Source organism: Sturnira hondurensis, unplaced genomic scaffold (genome assembly GCF_014824575.4).
Source record: "Sturnira hondurensis isolate 20B ecotype Veracruz unplaced genomic scaffold, ASM1482457v3 Scaffold0013063, whole genome shotgun sequence".
NCBI lineage: Eukaryota > Metazoa > Chordata > Mammalia > Chiroptera > Phyllostomidae > Sturnira > Sturnira hondurensis.
Genome location: NW_028085694.1, coordinates 54087 through 76537, shown reverse-complemented (window position 1 = coordinate 76537; position 22451 = coordinate 54087). Strand labels below are relative to the sequence as shown.

Here is a 22451-nt window from a genome sequence, read left to right as displayed (position 1 = left end):
CAGTCTGACTTGTGGTCAAGATGGCAAAGCATGTAAATACTGTGCTAACTTCTTTCCAGGACCACATAAGATTTACAACTAAAATATAGAATGACCATCTTTGAGAACCATCTGTAGGGTCATCTTTGTGACCCTGCAGGACACCATCTGTAGACTAGCTGAATAGAAGTACTACAACTAAGGATAGGAAAAAAAGCCACGACAAGACTGGTAGGAGGGACAGAAATGTGGAGTAGGCAGGTCCCACACCCACAGTGTGGCCATTAAGAGCAAGGAAGGATATCTCAGCTGCTAAGTTCCCCACCCTGAGGAATGATGGGCCCTAGCTCATACTGGTCTCCCCAGCCAAAGGAACAAGTGCCAGGAAGAGGACTTCCCACAATGTCTGTGAAAACCTGAAGGGATTATGAGTGAATGAGGAGGGCTGCTGGGTGCCAGGTGTTCTTCCTAAGGGGCCTGGGTAGTGGATAAGGACTCACTCACAAACTTACTTTCCCTAACCTTGTTTGGGCAGCAGCGTAAAAGGCTACATGAATATACAGGGAGGAACTTACTTGACTACTGTTGGGGGTAGGGTGGAGAAGCTGATGTCAGTGTGGCTCTCTCTGGGATGAGAAGTGCGGGCAGGTGCCATTACTCCTTTAATGAGGCCTTCTCACCCTGACTGCCAGCAGTCACATGTGTGCAACCAATTTGAGCTCTCAAATAATCCAGCACAGTTTATACCATGCTGGTAATTTTTTGATGCACTACCACAACTAATTTGTACCTGGACTGATTGCTTCCATCAGGTTTTACACACAAACAGGTGTTCTCAATTCACACTTTATAGCTTCATAAAAATCTCTGAAAGGCCCAGAAACCTCCAAAAAGCAGTGGCTTGACTTGGCATGCCCCGTACCCCTGGCTAAGCAGCTCCCCGTGTGGCATAAGCAGAGACCAGTGTCAACTTACATGTAACTCCCATCAGGTGCCACCAAGACTGGCATAAGCTGTGGCTATTGATGATTTAAAAGTTAGCTTCAACTAAGCAGCCATAAGCCCAGCAAACTGGTGGCAGGCCTCAGTTCACATTATGGTGCTCACCAAAGTGTTCCAAGCCTGGAAGTAGTGGCAGCTGACCTATTCACAGAATCTCCAAGCTCAGTATAAGTAGAAAGCAATTGCAGATCACTTTTTAACTTCCACCAGAAGACCCCAAACCAAGTACAAATGACAGTTGACCTTGACCTGCATTGGAATTTCTAAAAGACTTCAGAAGCAATACACCTGGTAACTCTGGTGCTCAGATCACACCAGAGTACCACCCAATAGCTCCAAAAAAGACACATCTGAAGGGGCAGATTTGGCTGCCACCAGAGCCCTGTTAATGAGACTTCTGTACTGTGAGAACAGTGTTCATACAACACCTCATTTCCTGTAGTTACATGCAGCCCTTGTAGCTAGTCAGCCTAAGGGTCCATTCCACCCACTGATGTGCCAACAGCAATCAAGGCTCAACTACAAAAGATGGGCACACACAACCCTCAATGTATCTCCCTGGAACCGCCAACTGAGGTCAGCAGGAGGACTGTGCCATTGGACCCTGCAGGACACCTACTACCTGAGGCCACTGTGCCAAGACTGGAAGATGTAGAGGATCTACTTCATATATAGAAACAAATACAGAGAGTCAGCACAAATGAAGAGACAAAGAAATATATCCCAAAAGAAAGAAAAAGATCTGAATGAAATGGAGACAAGCAATCTACCAGGTACAGCATTCAAAACACTGTTTATAAGGATGCTTAATGAACTTAAGGAAGGAGTAGATGAACTCAGTGAGAAATGACACAAAGAGATAAGAAACATAAAAATGGGGATAGAAAACATAAAAAAAACAATGGAAAGTGAAGAATACAGTAAATGAAATGAAGAATACATGAAAGGAAATCAAAAGCCATTTAGGTTAAACAGAGGATCACATCACTGATCTGGAGCACAAGGTAGCAGAAAACTCCCATATGAATACCAAAAAAATTAAATTACAAAAATGAGGATAATTTTAGTGACCTCAGAGAAAGCATCAAACACACTGATATTTGCGTCATGGGAGTACCAGTAGGAAAAGAGAAAGCAAGATATTGAAAACGTATGTAATTAAATAATGACTGAAAACTTCCTTGACCTGGTGAAAAAAATAGACATACAAGTCCAGGAAGTGCATGCAGTCCCAAGCAAGAGGAAACAATATAGGCCTGCACTAAGATATAGCATAATTACAATAAAATGCCCAAGGTAAGCGATAAAGGGAAAATTTTAAAGCAACCAGAGAAAAGCTGTTAGCTGCATGCAAAAGAGCTCCATAAGATTGTCAACTGATTTATCAACACAAACTTTGCAGGCTAGTGGCAATTAGCATGAAATAGTCAAAGTGGAAAAGTGAAGACCTAAATTAATATTACTCTACCCAGCAATATTTTCATTTAGACTTGAACAAGATAGAGTTTTACTGACAAGAAAAAACTAAAGAAGTCCATCATCAACAAGGCAGTATTCCAAAATTGTTCAAGGGATTTCTTTTACTGGAAAAGAATACATGAAAAATATGAGTAAGGAAATATAGGAAAGAAAATAAATCTCACTGGCAATTACAAACACTTAGTAAAAGCAGTGCATTGGCCAAATATAAAGCTAGTACAAAGGTTAAAATGCAAAAGTAGGAAGATTATGTGTTTGGGAATGTGTTAGAAGTTAAGCAGCTCAACTAAAAGTGGACTGGTATGAGCATCGTTTGGTATATATGGAGCACATGGTAACCACAAACCAAATGTCTATAAGAGATATACAAGAATTAAAGAGAAAGGAATGCAAACACGACACTCTTGAAAGTTATTAAGAGACAAGGGAGAGGCCAAGGGAACAAGAAAGGAACAGAAAAAGACTACAATCAGTAAACAATAAAATGGCAATAACTATATGCTCATCAATAATTACTTTGAGTGTAAACAGACTAAATGTTCCAATAAAAAATCACAGGGTAGTGAATGGATAAAAACACAACACTTGTACATATCGTGCCTATAAGTGACCCACTTCAGATAGAAAGACACATACAAACTGAGGATAAAGGGATGGAAAAAGATACTTCATGCAAACAAGATTAAAAACCTGCAGTAGCAATACTTATATCAGACAAAATAGACTTTAAAACACAGGCTGTAACAAGAGAAAGAAGGGCATTTAATTATGATAAAGGATCAATCAGGCAAGAGGATATAACTCTCATAAGCATCTATGCACCCAAAGTAGGAGAAACCAAGTGCATAAAGCAAGTATTAATAGACATAAAAGGAGACATTGGCAGTATACAGTTATAGTAGGGGACTTTAACATGCCATTGACATCAAAGGAAGATTTCCAGAAAGAAAATAAGCAAGGAAACAGCAACCTTGAGTAACACATTAGGCCAGGTGGACTAATTTGATATTTTTAGGACATTTCTCTTAAAGAAGATTGAATTCACTCCAAGCACCTTCTATGATGACAATGGTATGAAACAAGAAGTGAATTACAAGAAGAAAACTGAAAAACACAAATGTGTGGAGGGCAAAAATCATGTTACCGTACAATAAAAAGGTTAACAACTAGATCAAAGAAAAACAAATAAAAAGATACCTTGGACAAATGGAAATAAAAACACAACTACCCCAAATCTATGAAATACAGACAATGGAGTTCTAAGAGGGAAATTTATAGGAATAAATGCATACCTCAAGAAACAAGAAAAATCTAAAATAAACAAATTATCATCACACTACAGAAACTAGAAAAAGAACAACAAAGAGTGCCCAAAGTGCATGGAAGAAAGGAAATAAAAGAGATCAGAATGGAAATAAATGTGAATCTAATAAGCCAATAGATAAGATTAGTGAAATCAAGAGCAAATTCTTTGAAAAGATATATAGAATTGATAAAACTGTAACCAGACTCATTAGGAAGAAAAGAGAAAGGACCCAATAAAATAAAATAAAATAATGAAAGCAGAGAAGTGATACAATAGAAATACACAAGATTATAATAAGCAAATACTATGAATAATCATATGCTAATAATTTGAACTACCTTGAAGAAATCCCCAGAAACATAAAATCTTCCAAAGATGAATCAGGAAGAAATAGAAAATATGAACAGATTGATGACTGCTAATGAAATTGAATCAATAATAAAAAAACTCATAACTAAAGCCTTGAACCAGTTAACTTCAGAGGTGAATATAGCCAACATTCAAAGAAGAATTAATACCTATCCTTCTCAAATTATTCCAAAAAATTGAAGAGGAGTAAAGACACCAAGACACATTTTAAAAAGCCAGTATCACTCTAATATCAAAACTAAACAAAAATAGAATATTGATGGTATCCAAATAGGCCTTAGTCCCTGATGAATATAGATGCAAAAATCCTAAACAAATATTAGCAACCAAATTCAGCAATACATTAAAAACTTTCTACACTATGATCAAGTGGAATTTATTCCTGGGATGCAAGGCCAGTTCAATTATTTGCAAATCAATTAATGTGATACACCACATAAACAAAATGAAAGATAAAAACTATATGGTCATATTAATTAATGCAGAAAAAGCAATGGAAAATACCCAACATTCATTTATGATAAAAACTCTCAGCAAATTCAGAATAGAGATTACATACCTCAACTCAATAAAGGGCATACATGACAAATCCATAGCTAACATCATACTCAATGGTGAAAAGTTGAATGCTTTTCTTTAAGATCAGGAAAAGACAAGCATGTCCACTTTCACCACTGTCATTCAACACAGTATTGGAAATCCTAGTCACAACAATCAGACAAAAAGAAATAAAAGGCATCTAAATTGAAAAGGAAGAAGCAAAATTGTCACTAATTGCCGATAACATGATATTATATAAAGAGAACCCCAAGGATCCCACAAAAAAACTATTAGATTAATAAATAAATTCAAGAAAGTACCAAGACACAAAACAAATATTGAGAAATCAATTGCATGTTTATACATTAATAATTAAATCTCAGGAAGATAAATTAAGAAAACAACCCCATTTGTGATTGCATCACAGAGAATAAAATACATAGAAATAAATTTAACCAATGAAGTAAAAGATCTATACTTGGAAAACTGTAAGACATTTACAAAAGAAATTAAAGAAGTTACTTACAAATGAAAGGATATACTGTGCTCATAAATCAGAAGAATTAACATCATTAAAATGTCCATAATATCCAAAGCAATCTACAGATTTAGTGCAATTCCTATCAAAATACCAATGACATTTTTCAAAAGGCTAATAATCCTAAAATTTATACAGAACCATAAAAGACACTGAAGAGGCAAATCAACATTGAGAAAGAAGAACAAAGTTCTTCTATACCTTCATATCAAGTACCGTGCTACTTGATATAAAGGTATAGAACAAGCTATAGTAATCAAAATAGCATGGTAATAGCATAAAAACAGACACATAGGTCCCTAGAAGAGAAGAGAGATCCCTGACATAAATCTCTGCCTATGTGGTCAATTAATCTATGAAAAAGGAGAAAAGAATATACAATGGGGTAGAGACAGTCTCCTCAATAAATAGTGGTGATCTCCTCAATAAATAAATAAGGAGTGATCATTCTACAAGTTATATAAATGTCTAGCCACTATGTTGTATGCTTGAAACTAATATAATATTGTACGTCAATTATAATTTAAAAAATAAAAAGAAAAATAAACAAAGCAGTCTGACAGCATCAGAGTGGTCTGGGGATTGGAGTGATCAGGCATCACTGTGAAAATCTCTTATTTCTTTGGCTCAGGCCAAATTTCACCAACGCCTGTGAAATGACGGGGCTGGTATACATGAAGTCCATGGTGTGTTTTCCTCCCCAACTCATGTGTAACTGAAGTATAACATTGTAATAGTTTCAGGTGTACAACTTAATGAATTGATATTTGTATATATTGTGAAATGATCACAAGTCTAGTAACATCTCTCACCTTACATAGTTACAAATATTTTTTTGATGATTTGTAATATTAGCTCTCTAGAAACTTTCAAATATGCAATCCGGTATTGCTCATGGTTCCTTTATCAGTACTTGGATTAATCAGCAATGTACAATGGAAAGTTCAATGTGACTTCCCTCTGCAAACTTGGGTAAAAATATATACATCAGAAATCACACACCCAATAATGAGTTAAGTGATCTCTGAACAGAGTTTTAAACTACCATGATTTTTTAAAGGATTTTATTTATTTATCTTTAGAGAGGAAGGGAAGGAGAGAAGGAGAGAATATCAATGTATGGTTGCCTCTCGTGAGTCCCCTGCTGGGAACTGGCCTGCAACCCAGGCATGTGCCCTGACTGGGAATCGAACTGCGATTGTGTGGTTTGCAGGCCTGCGCTCAATCCACTGAGCTACACCAGCCAGGGCAAAACTACCATGAATTTTTTTCAGCGAGGGTTTGATTGTGCAGAAATGTAGAAACAAAATTTATTTGTTGCATTCATACATTTTAATTTAGGTGGTTTTCTTCTATATGATCTGGGAGGTTTTTGGAACCTGCCAGTTAAACAAAGACAAACTCAAAGGCAACCTTTCAGTGAAGGTGCCTACAGTAAGTAGAATTATGGTGTTTTCTAGGAGTTCTCTCCCCTGTTGTCCACTCTCTACACAGTCCTTGGGCCTCTGAACATGATGAATATCCTGTATGTTTTACAGTTCACATGACTCTAGGATGGAAATTTCCAGGTGGGCATCACCTAACTACATGAGCCCTTTAAAAGCAATTTTCTCTAGCTGATGCCACAGGAGATAGTCAGACAGATGGAGAAACAATACAAGGACATGATGCACCATTGGTGGCATGTAGACGGAGGGGAGTTTCCCAGAACCTCTACTGATAATACAAGCTCATGTGAAACTTGTTTTCAGCTTGTGATACAAGGGCATCCATAGCTTGTGCTTGAATCTGACCTGAAGAACTGTGAGCTAATAAACGTGTGTTGTTTTAAGCTGCAAAGCACACAGTGTTTTACTTTGCAATAATAGAACATAAAGAACTAATCTTTTAGAAAAAGCAGGGGCTATAGGCTGTAGAGCCCCGTCACTCAGAAGAGCCATGCTCGTTCTACAATGAGAAATACACGAACTGTGGAGTCACAAAAAGGGAATCATTTTAGGATAGTTTTCAGGAAGGATGGAGGCTAGGACATATTACCATAAGCTTCTTCTGGAACACCTGGTTGTCATCCTTGAAGGAGTTCTCCATAAACACTTTAATGGCTTCCCTCTCACAGGCCACATGCAGGTCCAGCAGCTCCTGGAGCGTGTCTGTGGGGAACGTCACTCGCTGGGCCATCTGCTCGCTGTAGTGGTCGGCTGCCTTCTGCACGGCCGCTGAGTTCTCATGCTCAGCCAGAGTTGTCACCGCATTCTCCAAACAAGGCACTGCTCCACTGTTGATGGTGTCCACATAGGCCTTTGCCAGAGTCCCCAGCCCTGAATGACATGTGGTATTTAGAAAATGGACAGGAAGTTTTCACTCATTGTTTCACAAGCTTTAGAGAGCAGCATTTAAAAAATCACAACGATTTTATTGAAATAAAGTTTTCAGTTTTCTCTTTCTTCTTCTCATGTCCATTTTTGTCTTCATCCTTGACTCATCTTCCTTTTTTTTATGTGTTCACTTTCTAATAATAACATTACTATATATTCTATTCACTCTGTATTGATTTATGAATTCATCACATCATTATATTAAAATAATAATTTCAACAAATATGTTCAAGGGTTTCCTAGAACACTTTTCCCATTAAAATTTTAAAAATTGTTTATTTTATAGGTAAGTAAAGTAGAGAATTTGTGGGCACTATTCCAAAATAAATGTGGGACCCCTTTAAAAAATCATCAAGAATTCTGGGACAGTGACACAAGCATTAAACCGAGCATGGGCCCATCTCAGCACAGGGCACTGTGTCTGCCCAGGTGGCATATCCGTGAATGGTGCCCTGTACATAAGGCTATGGTTAAATTTGCTTCTCAGACTCTAGTGAGCTTCGAGGCTCATATTTTGTTATATATTTTCTTAATGGTGTAAGTTCACTAAATATCTAGCGTATGCTACCAAGGCACATTGAATTCATAGTCTTATCATCATGCTGATTCTTATCCTTATCAGTATCTTCTGCTTATGTCATTATTGTATTCGTTTCATGAGATGCATCCTTCATATAGAGAAACTTGAATGAAAAAACATGCACCCCTATGTGGGGTGTGAATTTCTGCTTTTCCACATCACACAGAGATTCAGAAACACAAGTACCAGCAAACCCACAGTGCAGTCACACACACTGAAGTGCAGGCAGACAGGCTGTTGCAAAGAAGACCCACCGTTTCCAGTGATAATTATTTCCTCTCTTATGGTCTTGGGTTTTGCATGTGTGAAGATATATTGACAGAAATTTTTGGATTCCTCCTGGAAATTAAAATCTAGTTGGTTTTCTGACACATCTTCCATATGCTGCAATAACCTTTTGTCATTTGTAGGCTGGTCAAGGACAAAGCAATTCTTCCTTGGAAAGAACTTCCTGATAAACTCTCTAGGCACGTTGGATTCCTGGATTTGAGGATCCTCACCTGTAGAAAGAAAAAGAGCAATTGTCAATGAGACAGTCTGCAGACAAGGAGACTGAAGACTTCCATTTACAGGGATCTTTACATCATTTTAACACTGATGCCTATAAGTCTCCTTTTATTTAATCATGCAAAGCAGCCTAAGGCCAATCTACCCAAAACATAGACATTTTATTGATTTATTTTTGTCCAGGGCCAGGAGTAAAGGAATTACTTCTGGAGAGGGGCGCCATCCCATGTGAAGAATCTAATGACTATTTTCCTTGGCTCTGCCATGGTGCTCTGTGGCTTGACTATTTACTAGGCACTTTTTCTGAATGATAATCGCCAAAATTGTCAGAAATACTTTTGACATTACAGTCTTCATGTCAAAAATAAAATGTGTCTCAAGTAAGAGTAAGTTGTTTCCTGGTATAAATAAAGATATTTATGATACTTCTGGGAAAAATATCATGTGAAGGACAGACAATACAATGAACAGTAAAGAAAAACTTCTAAAAATGAGTAAAAAAAACCACAATATAAAATGTTCAGAGAATTTTTTTTTAGCAGATGCCATCAAAAAGTAAGGTTAACCTAAAGCCACTTGGAGGCTTTCTTACCTGTTCTCTATACCAGATTATATTGAATGTGACAATGTCACACAGAGGGATTCTGGGCATATATTAGCTCTTCAATAAATTATTCTTGTATGAATAAATAAATTATTAAATAAACAAAAATGTTTCTAGGGACTGCCTATTATTCTCTGCTAAATGTACGCTGTGTAATAAATTCATTATTTCAACATGGTAACATATTATATTAGGATATAGAATAAAGAAAATAATACCATAAAAAAGATAATAAATGATTTGAAAGTCTTACTGGAAGGATATGTCAATAATTTTTTAAAAAATACTTAGTGTATAAACACCCTTTATATGAAGGATATAATTATGCAGGCTAGTGATATAGACTATAAAAATATATTAAAAATTTTTTTGATATGTTTGTGAGTCTGTGTTTAACATCTTCCATATTAATGGGTTTTTTTCTCTGAATAGATATAGAGAAGCTCTGAACTTAATAGTAACACAAAACTTTGAGCCTTAGGAAGTTTTAGCAACAGTTGTAATTCTCTAAGTTTATTCATGATGTCAATTTTTAAAAATTATTTGGTCTAATATTTGATATTGCATTTTCTCAGCCAAATTCCAGTCACTGGAGTTTTTTCAATAATAATAACAAATGAAACCATACCCACCTGTTATACACATATTATCATTAGCAAGGGCCTCAATGTGATCAAAAATAAAGAATGACCTTAAGTGCTGAGTCATAGGGCTCATTTACTCTTACTAGAACTTCCACCACCCAGACCCGGCTCTGATACCTGGAACCAACTTCAAGGCATTCTGCAGGTACTCATCTGCAGTGATGGGGCGTCCGTCCATCTCCAGCTCCAGCGTGAAATCACGCACAGCCCAAACAAGATCTGGAAAGAAACTCATGAACTCGGCTGAGTCATCTTCCTCACCGGGGCTGGGAGAGGATTTTGTCCTGATTAGCTGTGTCAGTTCAGTCACATAGCTGGGCTCCAGCTAAGGAATGAGAAGTGCCCCACGGAAACACTTCCGTGTGTCACCCAGAAACAAGTTTGATAACTATTCCCATTAGCCCTATGATCTCTATCTCCTCAACCATGATGATTATGGACACAAGGAAAAAACAAGAACAACAACAAAAACAGTCTCAGTTCCATTCCCCCAGACCCCAGGACCCATGGTGGAGTGGTCCCTGGAAGGATACTGCAGCTGCTCCAGGGCCTGGTGGTTGATGGCGCCCATGCTGTTGTAGACGAACATGCTGCTCAGAAGCAGGGCCAGGGCAAAGATCCATGAGTCATTCTTAGGGTCACCCTAGGAAGTGCAGGACAGCAGGCAACTACTGTTTTTATTTGTTTTAAAGTGTTAAATTGAAATGACAAGAAATAAAATAAAAAACTACTATTTTAATTAAACATTTACTTTACAAGCAGAACAGAACAGAGTCATAGATACAGAGAACATTTTAATGGTTGCCAGATGGAGGGCAATTCGGAGGATAAGTGAGGAAGATAAAGAGATTAAGAAGTGCAAATTGGTTGTTAGGGAATGGTGAGGGGGATGTAAAGTATGGCCTAGAAAATATAGTTAATAATATTTTTTCCCTGGCTGGTGTGGCTCAGTGGATTGATCGCCGGCCTGCAACCCAAAAGGTTGCTGGTTCAATTCCTAGTCAGGGCACATGCCTGGGTTGAGGGCCAGGTCCCCAGTAGGAGGCATGTGAGAGGCAACCACACATTGACGTTTCTTTCCCTCTCTCCCTCCCTTCTCCTATGTCTAAAAATAAAGAAATAAAATCTTTAAAAAAGAAAATATAAGCCCTGGCTGGTATAGCTCAGTGGATTGAGCGCGGGCCTGTGAACCACACGATCGCGGTTCGATTCCCAGTCAGGGCACATGCCTGGGTTGCAGGGGATGCACGAGAAGCAACCATACATTGATGTTTCTCTTCCTCTCTCCTTCCCTTCCCCTCTAAAGATAAATAAATAAATATTAAAAAAAAGAAAATATAGTTAATAATATTTTAATAACCAGAAATGTATGGCATCTCATGGGTGGGAGGTTTATCAGGATTATCACTTAGTTATGTAATATCTAATCACTCAGGGTGCCCCAGAAACTAATATGATAATGTATGTCAACTGTAATTGAAAATTAAAAAATGATTTCAAAAATATAATGAAACTGTCAGTTTTTTCTATATTTACTATAAACTTAATATGAGAAAATTTTTCAAAACCAAATTATAATTGATACCTGAATTCTAAGATGTGAACACAAGTGACCAAAAATTTAAGTTTGCAAATGCATTGATTTTTCTCTCAACAGATACATTTTCCAAATTTGTCTTTCATCTTACAATATAATCTATCACTAAGATACAAATTATACGCAAACTGGCTTGATCTAGACTTACTTAGGTGTTAGTTTATTTTTTTTCCACAAAAACAAGCTTGATAAATAGGAGTTAATATTACAATGTATTTTATGGCTCAGGTCATTTTGCAGTATTAGTGTCTCATCACACATTTAAACATGAAGGAAAACTGAAGTGAGTCCCATATAATAAGTGATATAAAACAAGTGGAACAACAATGGCAAATGAAACATTCCACTACAGAAGCAGACTTGCATTTTAGTCAGAAACCACTGAGTCTTTTCTGGCCGTTTTGATGGACAAAACCGCACCCTCTCTCAAACAGTCACAGTGGTGGGCACGTATGCCCCAAACCCAGTGAACAAGGAAAAATGTTATGTTTGAGGAACTCCAATGTGGAAAAGCTCCTCTAAGCATTTCATCTCAAGTGACCGAGCAGACACTTAAAAAATAAACTCATTAAAAACCTAACACAATAAGAACTGTGTCATTTAAGAAAGGAATTTTAAAAAATATTGTTTTATTCTTTTTTTCTATTATTTGGTACTTTTAAAAAATTGTTGTCCAAGTACAGTTTTCTGCCTTTTCCCTCCACCCCTCCCCATCACCCAAGCCCTCTTCACCTCCTTCCCTTATTTCCACCACCCGCCCCTTGTTATTGTCCATGTGTCCTTTCTAGTTGTTCCTGCAAACCCTTTACCCTTTCCCCCCATTATCCCCTCTCCTCTCCTCTCTGGTCACTGTCAACCTGTTCTTGATTTCAATGTCTTTGCTTATATTTTGCTTGCTTGTTCGTTTTGTTGATTAGGTTCTAGTTAAATGTGAGATCATAGGTATTTTTCTTTCACCACCTGGCTTATTTCATTTAGCATAATGATCTCCAGTTTTATCCATGCTGTCATGAAGGGTAGGAGCTTCTTAAGAAAGGGACTTTTTAAACTGACTGCTTGCTAGTGTGCTGAATGTAGGATGACTCTACATTTCGCTTCTAATCAGGCATCGATGGAAAAAAAGAGACTGGCTAACTTGGCTGTTTTATCCAAATAAAATGCTAACTTAATGAGACCACTAAATACTGAATTTTTTGGACTGTAAGATGCACCGGACCATAAGACACACCTAGGTTTTAGAGGAGGAAAATATTTAAAAAATTTTTGAAGTAAAATGTGGTAAAATATTTAATAACATAAAAAACATAGGCCACCGCACCCCACCCCCCACAGCAAGCCAGTAAGCTACATTCAGACTATAAGACTCACCCCCTTTTTCTCCCAAATCTGGGGTGGGGAAAGTGCATCTTATAGTCCGAAAAATATGGTATCCAGAGTAGCAACTGAACCACACATGCTAGACACGAGGTAAGATGATGATAACAATCCTGACCTGCTGTGAAAAGTACAGACTCATATACAGAGTCATCATAAGGCCATTTTAAGTATTACCTGCCTTTTAAAAAATCACAAGTCTTCATCACTTAGAAAAAAACAACTTTTCCTTGTCTTCAAAGAAATATCAATGTTAAATATGACTGAAAACATTTGAGTAGAACTTTTTTCATTTTTTCCTCCACCTGCTAAATACTCTCCAGTGCCATTTAGTAGTTTTATATACAATATGCACTACTTGGGTTACTTGGGGAAAGTAACATGGAAAATATTGAAGTTATCCACGATCACAGAGGGCTCTCATTTATAAGCAAACCTGGAACATAGAAGGCAGTCACAAATATATCTGGTAAGAGCTCATTTGAAAAGTATTCAGTATTTAGTATGTAGAGAATTGGAATGCACAACTGAAGACTACTAGTTCTTGAAGATCTCTGAAAGACACTTTTTCATCAAAAGATCTAGTGTTAAGAATGCCTTTGTACCCACTTTTAATGCTGTAGGAGTACATCTGATTTGAGTGTCCTTAGGTCTACTCTTTGCTTCAAGAAGCCACAACAAGATACAGCTACAAGTGACTAGTTTGAGCACAATTTTAAAAGTTGTTTTGTGTAATATGAATTCTACATTCAAAAATCATACCTCTCACATGCCAAGATTAGTAACCCAGCCAGCTTAAATCAAAGGATTTTCTCACCTAGGCTGCAGTGTGGGGATGACTGACTCAGTACTAGTTATAATGGGAAGGCTGACCAAGAAGGCATTTCTGGGTCAGAGCTTAAGTTACTCGCCACACGAGTGGCCTTGAATCAGATCACTCTTCGACTGCAGTACTCCTTTGCTAACAGCACTTTATACCCGCCACTAGGAAAACGTCCACCTCTTCCCACCCTCCCCAAATGGCTAGAGCTAACACGTTGGAAACGTGGTCTCCGTAGCTTTTCACTTGGCTGCCAGAAGCAATCCCGGAAGGTGGGCTGGATCAAGCCATCTCCATCTCTGCCTTCCCCAACCTTTTAGACCGAGATAATCAGTGAGCTCACCAGTAAAATCGTAGTAAATTAGAAATATGCTACTGTAAACTAGAGCACAGGACTGTGAGCCTTGAGGTAAAAATGACTATTCACAGAACGAATGGCTTTTTCAAAGGAAATCACTGTTCATGTTTGATCCTGGGGACCAGGGTTCACCTACTTGAGCACAGGCACGGTTACCGTCACTACTGGATTCCTCACCATGTGAAGGTGTGACAGGACCTTAACTAACTTGAGTGTTTATGAATACAGTTGTTCAGCCTCTCTTGATCTGTTTTTCTCAGGTCTAAGCAGGGGAAAATGCATAACTTTCAGATCATCCAATACTCAGGGCATTAGCCCTGTGATCAGTACTATAAAGATGTAAGAGCTACTCAAACATTCATTTTTATCTATCTATCTATTAAAAACTTAGCCACACCCATCTCTTTTCTTTAAAGAGCTGTACTTTACAAGAGTTCCTTGACATTTAGCCCACAGTCAGCAAGTCCGTAATAAGGGATACGCAGTGTACTGTGACCATTCAGTGATGACACAGCCAGCAAACACCTGTGCACTAAGATTCTTTTTTTAGTCTCTCAAATTTGAACATGAATCATCAGTATTTTTAAAACTTTTTTAAATGGGAGGAAGGTGGGGAAGGCTGGGGGTGGTGGTGGACGGGGCTGGGAGTAAAAGGTAGAAAACTGTACTTGAACAACAATTAAAATTTTTAAAAAAGAAAAAAAAGTTTTTTTGATTTCCTATTTTTCTATCAGGCTGACACAATGTATCCCATATCCTGTCCTTAGATTTCAGATTATTGAAATACATTTTTGAAGAAGCTTTGTGTCACTTGCTACAATAGAATTTTCATCTCTGCGAGTATAACTTAAAGTTAATTATATATACACATATATATTATTTTAATTGTTGTTCAAGTACAGTTTTTTGTCTTTTACTCCCAACCCAGCTCACCCCCCAGTGCTCCCCACCTCCCTCTAAAGTTAATTTTAAAAACCTAACTTTGCCCTGGTTGGTGTAGCTCAGTGGATTGAGTGCAGGCTGCAATCTAAAGAGTCGCTGGTTCAATTCCCAGTCAGGGCACATGCCTGGGTTGCAGGCCAGGTCCCCAATGGAGGACACATGAGAGGCAACCACACATTGATGTTTCTCTCCCTCTCTTTCTCCTTCCCTTCTCCTCCCTCTAAAAATAAATAAATACAATTTTTTTAAAAGCCTTCATTTGCTAAAAACAAACAAACGAACAAAAAACCCTCTAACTTTGTAACCTGAGTTCATAACCTGAGACCCATTTTTAGAAACTTCCTTCCTAGGTCACTATTTTTTTAAAGCCTTATTTTATTCTCATTCGAGGTTGCAGGGAAGGGAGAGAGAAACATCGATGGAAGAGAGAGCAGTGATTGGCTGCCTCCTGCATGTACTCCAGTCTGGGATGGAGCTGGAAACCTGGGATCAAACAGCAACCTGGGCATGTACGGGGACCAGAAATCGAACCAGCAACAGAGGACACTCCAATCAACCAAGCTATGCAGGCCCGATCCATGGATCACCATTTTACCATGGCCCTAAGAATAGTTAAGACCTAATTTCAAAACAGCACCTAATAATTAATACACCTATTATGTGAAGAAAAAGCTCTAAATGAGCTTTAGATTAGTCTCTTTTTCTACCATTTCCCATGACTTTCTCTGACCTAATATTTTAATGAATTCCGATGTGTTTAAGGTCTGTTGCTTATGAACTGATGTCCAGCTCTACCAGGATAAAAAGTACCAGTCAGTAATACCCTGGGGGTTCTGCTGTAATACATCGCATCAGAGGGTAATATTTGATAATGGAATTGTGCCTTGGCTTTGTTCGAGCAAATCTGTAGGAAGTTCCCAAAAGTGATAGAAGATCCTCATCACAAAGATCTGGAACATATACAGTGCTGGAGCGTGACCCCCAAGAACGGTGCCAGAGCCAGGGTCCCATAAACTCAACTCACCTACAGTTATCATTGTCTCTAAACCAGCCTGGGGAGGAGAAAAAAATGATCCTCGCCTATAAGAATTTTACAAGTTTAATGTGAACTTTAAAATAAAATACAAATAGAAGGAAGTCTACTTTCTTTATTTACTTTCTTTAATGTTTCACAAAAACATGTGAGAAGAAACAAATGTGAAACTGAACATTATCACATTTGTTTGCACCACTATCTAGTCCTTCATATTAACTTTACTATTAAACAATAGAAAGCAGGTGGCAATTTAGGGACTGGGAAAGAGACGGAAACAAAAACAAGCCATTCTGCCATGTTTGTCATTCACAGTGTAGAGCTGTGCTCACAGTGTCAGCTGCTTTTACTTCTTCAGGGGACGGGAACTCAGTGGTATATAAAACTGGACCTGTTTCAAAGCTGAGGGAGCCTAGAAACCAAGTGTCCCTATCCTGGTGGATTGTCATGCAATACAAACAATGGCACAGTTACCAGCTCGTAATTTTTAGGGACCGACTGCATTTAAGGCTTTCTCTTCAATTTGAACCCCAAACAACTTATGTTCCTTAGGTTTGCTGGTATGATTAGGCATTTATGGATCCTGAGGAGGTTCAAAATTTGTTCTCAGCCAGTTACCAGTGTGGTCATCCATGACCCAGTCTTTCAGGACTCCATCTGACCACCTGGTATCTCTGATATTAAGCATTTCAGTCCTTCAACTTCATCTTCTCCGAGGTTTAGTTCACTATGAGGTAGTTTGAAGGAAATTGTTCCCAGCTGCGGCAGTAACATATGGAGTAGCCAATGCTCACATACATCAGAACCCCTTCTATAGTCATCATCTAATTTTATCAAATTCCTCCTTCACGGGCTGAAATCTGGCTGTGACAGAGCCGTTCTTCTCACAGGGGTCTCTTTTGTAGCAAAACTATACTTGGTGAGAAGGCCTAGGTTGTTGGTGTGCTCCCAGGTGAGGCGCTTGGTCAGCTAGATGTACTTGTTACTGACCACCACCATGCCAAGCCAAATCATCTGCCAGCAATTTGGTGGCAGTGGGACATGCCTCGTGAGCACTGACAGCCAGCGGGAAGGGGGTGGCAGGGAGACTTTCCTGGTGAGGGAAGCAGTTATCTCTATTCCACTCAGCAGCCATTGCCCATCATCAATTTGAGAGTGCAAGAGGAGGTGTATGAATGCCAGAACTGAGTTAAGTGTCTACTCCTCATCCACTCATTCAGTTGTTCCAGCTCTACTCTGACTGAATAGTGGAGTGAATAACAACAATGCTGAATTGTTGCAATAACAATGCTGAGTACCAGCAATGCTGAAGACAATGCTGAATTCCAGCCTCATTTTGGATAGTTACATTGACCACCCTTGTGGCCCGAGTTTGTTTAGCTATGAACAGAAGTAAATCACAGGAAGTAAGCAAAAAAATGTGTCAAGTGTAATACAGTGCCTAAAACATAGAGGTATGCTATAATAATTGGCTAATAATTTCTCTCTTTTTCTCGATTTTTCTTTTTTAATGTTTTTCACTAGCATCATAGTACATAAAAAGGCATATAAAACATAAATATATAAATTAACACATCATAAAGCAAACGCTCATCTAACCACCAAGGAAGAGACATTATAAATGTCTTTAGAAGCCCAGACTGTCTCCCTCCCCTGTTATAATCCCTTTTTCTCTAAACTAATTACTGATATGCTTGTTACAATAAATATTGCTTGCTTTGGGCAATGATAGCTTTGCAAATTTTTCTCAATCACAGGCTTATTGGGGACAAAAACGCTATTCCATTAAATTCATCAAACTATTCATTGTGCATCTAAAAAATGCCAGCTACTGCATTTGCTTCTGTGGATATACGGTTCCATAGGGTAGGCCCTGACCTCCAGAGATGTCTTGCTGGAAGGTCAGATGTACAAGGCAGCATGTAAATGCATCCAAGGTGATAAACTCTGCCAGGGGTGAAACCCAGCATTATACCATAAAAGACAAAGGGGATGAAAAATCCAGAAAAGTACTCTGTGATTTCAGGGCAAGAAGTGATTATGTCTGAATGCAGTACAATCCCATTAGGTTGAAAACAGAATGTGGAACTGTGAAGAGAAAGAGACCATGCAGACGATAGGACCAACAGAAGCCAGTCAGAATTGTCAGAAGTGTGGCCATTTAAAGGCATTACAGGTTATTTCATTTGATTGAAGTGGTGGTTATGTGTGTGGTTGGTGGGAGTAGATGACGAGGCTAAAAACAAGATTCAGGGCAAGTCATGAATGACTCTGCAATAGAGTTAGATACTATGGAAATACACTAGAGTTGTAAGGACAGCATGTATTTCTGCTTCTAGCAGTTCTATTTAATATGTCTTGTTTCCTTGACAAATGTGATTAGGTAAAAAAAGAAGGTTTATGCAAACTACAATCTGTTAGACATCAGTAGACCATCATGGGTTTATGTTGAGCTGATTACTGAGAATTTTTTACACTCATACTTTTCTAAATTTATTCCCTCCCTCTTTTAAAAAAAATAAAAGTTTTTTTTTTTGCAGTAAAAAATGGAAGCCGGAGATTCACTGGTGCAACTTTCAACTTAGATGTACACTAATATAAATAATGAGAAAATATTTGCAAGGATCACTATAAATACAAAATACTTTATTATACTATCCCCTAATAGTGCTTTTGGTAGGTCTAACTCATGCTTTTATAGAAGTCAGTGCAGAATTCATCTTCAAATAATAAATATCCCTGGTATAGCTGAAGCGTTTTTGGAGATTATTTAAGTAGATTATTTTACTGCAACCCATTTTCATGGGTCCTACCTCCAACCACATTAATCCCACATATCTTAACTAAGTAGATCCCATGGGTTACAACTTCCTTTAAGGATGACTGGATTAGGTTCTCAATTTTTGTATCCACGATACCCTGCTCTGATAATACAGCATATTATCTATCTCCTCAACTAGGCTGTGGGTCTTCACTTCATTCACTGTCATAGCTGCAGTGCTTAACACAAATCCTTAACTGCAGCTGCCCAATAAGTATTTGATATGTGTTATTTGCAGTGTAAAAAAAAAAAGATCTATTCCTAATCAAAGTGTTGAGTTTACCAAGATATTTAATTCAATGCAACAGAAGTTAGCCTCATTGTTCATAACTGAATTTGTATTTTAGAGGAATGTGTCATAAAATTCGAACTGAGATAGCAAATTAAAATGTAAGTAGGGTGCCAAGAAGAAAGAAGGTTTTCTGCCTCACCTTTTCCACATTGCCCAAGCCCTCCGTGTCCAGAAGGACCAGAGTGTGGTTTGGCTTTGAGGGGTGGGGTACACACCACATCCAGACGCCCTTGGTTTCAGACTTCATCATGAACCCCAGAGGGAAATCTGCGAAAGAAGAGGAGGGAGCAGCAGATAGTAATGTACAGTAGCAGCAGATAGTCCAGGCTCTGTGTGGGTCATTTGTGTCCTGCTGGGATGCATACAATAGAGCAGCTTTTGTTGGAATTTTTTCCTCCCCTTCATTCTTGTATGTTCCTCATTTTTTCTTTTTTTAATTATAGTTTATTGAATATGCTGTTACAGTTGTCCCAATTTTCCCCCTTTAACCCCTTCCACCCAGCATCCCTCACTCCCTCAGGCATACCTCACACTAATGTTCATGTACATAGGTCATGTGTGTAAGTTCTTTGGCTACTCGATTTCCTATACTGTACTTTACATCCCATGGCTATTCCATAAGTTCCTATTTGTAGTTCTTAATTCCCTCACTTCTTCACCCATTGCCCCACACCCCGTCCCATATGGCCACCATCAAAATGCTCTCCATATCCATGATTGTGTCTCTGTACTTTGCTTAGTTCATTTTTTTAGAATCAGCTCTTGATAAGTATGTATTTATTGCCATTTTACTGTGCACAGTTTTGGTCTTCTTCTTTTTCTGAAATAAGTCCCTTTAACATTTCATATAATAATGGTTTGGTGATGATGAACTCCTTTAGTTTTTTCTTGTCGGGGAAGTTATTTATCTGCCCTTTACTCCTAAATGATAGCTTTGCTGAGTAGAGCTATCTTGGCTGTAGGTCCCTGCTTTTCATGACTTTGAATATTTCCTACCAAAACCTTCTAGCCTGCAAAGTTTCTTTTGAGAAACCAGCTGACAGTCTTATAGAACTCCCCTGTAAATGACTAACTTCTTTTCTCTTGTTGCTTTAAGATTTTTTCTTTATCTTTAACTGTTGGTATTTTAATTATGATGTGTCTTGGAGTGGGCCTCTTTGTTTGGGACTCTTTGTGCTTCCTGGACTTGCATGTCTGTTTCCTTCCCCAAATTAAGGAAGTTGCCTTTCATTATTCTGTTCAAACAGATTTCCAATTTCTTGCTCTTTCTTCTCTCCTTATGACACCCCTATGATGCAAATATTAGAATGCTTGAAGTTGTCTCAGAGGATGCTTATACAATCTTCATTTTTTTGGATTCCATTTTCTTCTTGTACTAATTGGTTGTTTTTTGCTACCATAAGTTCCAAATCATTGATTTGATTTTTTGCTTCATTCACACTACTGTCATTTGTCTGTAAATTGTTCTTTATTTCAATTCATGTATCCTTTATTTCTGACTGGATCTTCTTATATTGTTGAGGTCCTCGCTAAGTTCCTTGAGCATCCCTATAACCAGTGTTTCAAAATGCACCTGATAGGTTGCTTATCTTCATTGAGTTCTTTTTGTAGAGTTTTGATCTGTTTTTTTCTTTTGGGCCATGTTTATTTATCTCTTCATTTTGACAACCTCCCTGTGTTTGTTTCCATGTATTAGGTAGAGCTGCTATGACTCCCTGTCTTGGTATCATGGCCTAACGTAGTAGATGTCCAGTATAGTCCAGTGGGACAGCCTCCCCTATCACCCAAGCTGGGCACTCAAGGGGTGCCCTTCTTATGGGCTCAACATAAGAGCCCTCTTCCCTTGGTTGCTCGAGCATTGGTTGCTGTTAGCAGATCAGTAGGAGGGATTTACCCAGGCCAGCCAGTTGCAAGGCTTGGCTTTGACCATTGACCACCAACTACCACCCTCCATAAAGGATCAGCTGTGTAGGGGCAGGGTGGTGGTACTCCGATGTGGTATGTAGCTGTCCACTGGGTGCACAGGCTTTGGGCTTTCCTGGTTGGTACAGGCCAAGGTCAGTCCCTACCTGTGTTTTGCCCAGGACCACCCTTCCTGAACTTCAGAGCAATCTGAGATGGCTGCTACTTGTGCTGGACTTGGAGATTTCCAGATGAAGCCAAGCTGTGAATCTGGGCTGACTGCTGTTAGTCTTGTGCCTGGGGCTACTTAGCAAGAGATATAGGGCCTGAGAGTTCACTGAGACCAGCTGTTGTTTGTCTGAAAGGATTTAGGAACTTGGGAAGCATGAACCTCAGGGAATTTCCAGAGTGGGGCAGTGTTAGCTAGGTTGATGGAGACTCTGATATGGCACCCGTCTGCTGGTTCTGTGGCTCTGGTTGCTTTTCTGTATGGGAGAAAGCTGTCTCCCAGCTCTTGCCTTGATGCCAGATGCTTCAGTTCCTACCTGTCTGCCAGTGGTGCCTTCCAAGCTGCTAGCCCGTGATGGATCACAAAGGGAGTGAGTTTGAGTAAGTTCATGTGAGAGTTCTTTAAGAGGCACTGCTTAGGGCTCCAGCAGTTTCTTTCATCAACTCTATTCCCACAGGTTTTTGCAGCAAGAGGCTATGGGGACTTATCTTCCTGCACTGGAAGCCTAGGCTTGGGGGCCTGGTGTAGGGTTGGGACTCCTAGTTCTGGAGATATCTCTTCCAAATTTTTATCCACCACATGTGGATATGGGACCAGCCTGTTCCTTGTCTATTCCCCTCCTACCAGTCTGGATGGATGTGGTTTCTGTAATTCTGTAGTTGTCTGACTTCCACTCAACTTGATTTTTGCTGGTTCTGAGTGATGGTTATTCTATAATTTAGTTGTAATTTTGATGTGATTGTGGGAGGAGGCGAGTCATGTATACCTAAACCACCATCTTGACTAGAAGTCTTTTTTGAAACAAATAATGAGTTCATTGCTCACTGCCTCCGGTGGGGATAAAATGAAAGAGAAAGCAGAAAAGACCTGTGAAATTTTCTAGATCCTCTTTCCAAAAGCTAAAATTAAATACACAGTGGGAGCGGATGTGAGATATACTCCCAGAAACCTGCTGACGATGTATCTTGTTCTACAGTCCAGGATTTTGACCATCTGCCATATGTCAATGTTTCCTTCAATGAAGAATAGAAATTAACGTAACAAAATATCTAGGAGAGGTTGATACATCACGGCTCAGGCCATTCAATTTCCACATTCAGGGTGTAGTCCATAAAGAGGATACAAAGCCTGATATGGTCAGCAGTCTTTTACATGTGATA

General features: G+C 38.7%; 1 protein-coding gene and 1 pseudogene across 1 annotated transcript in view; both read right to left on the bottom strand.

Moving 5' to 3' along the window:
• Positions 1-22451, bottom strand: part of LOC118997328 (guanylate-binding protein 7-like) — a 32989-nt gene that overhangs the window by 5034 nt on the left and 5504 nt on the right. Inside the window, exons 3-7 of the mRNA XM_037060904.1 lie at positions 19300-19427; positions 10457-10566; positions 10041-10237; positions 8423-8668; positions 7251-7531 (exon numbers count right to left, since the gene is read on the bottom strand). Coding sequence (XP_036916799.1) covers positions 7251-7531; positions 8423-8668; positions 10041-10237; positions 10457-10566; positions 19300-19427 — 962 coding nt within the window. The remainder of the gene's footprint in view (positions 1-7250; positions 7532-8422; positions 8669-10040; positions 10238-10456; positions 10567-19299; positions 19428-22451) is intronic.
• Positions 16301-17241, bottom strand: LOC118997333 (cleavage and polyadenylation specificity factor subunit 5-like; annotated as a pseudogene).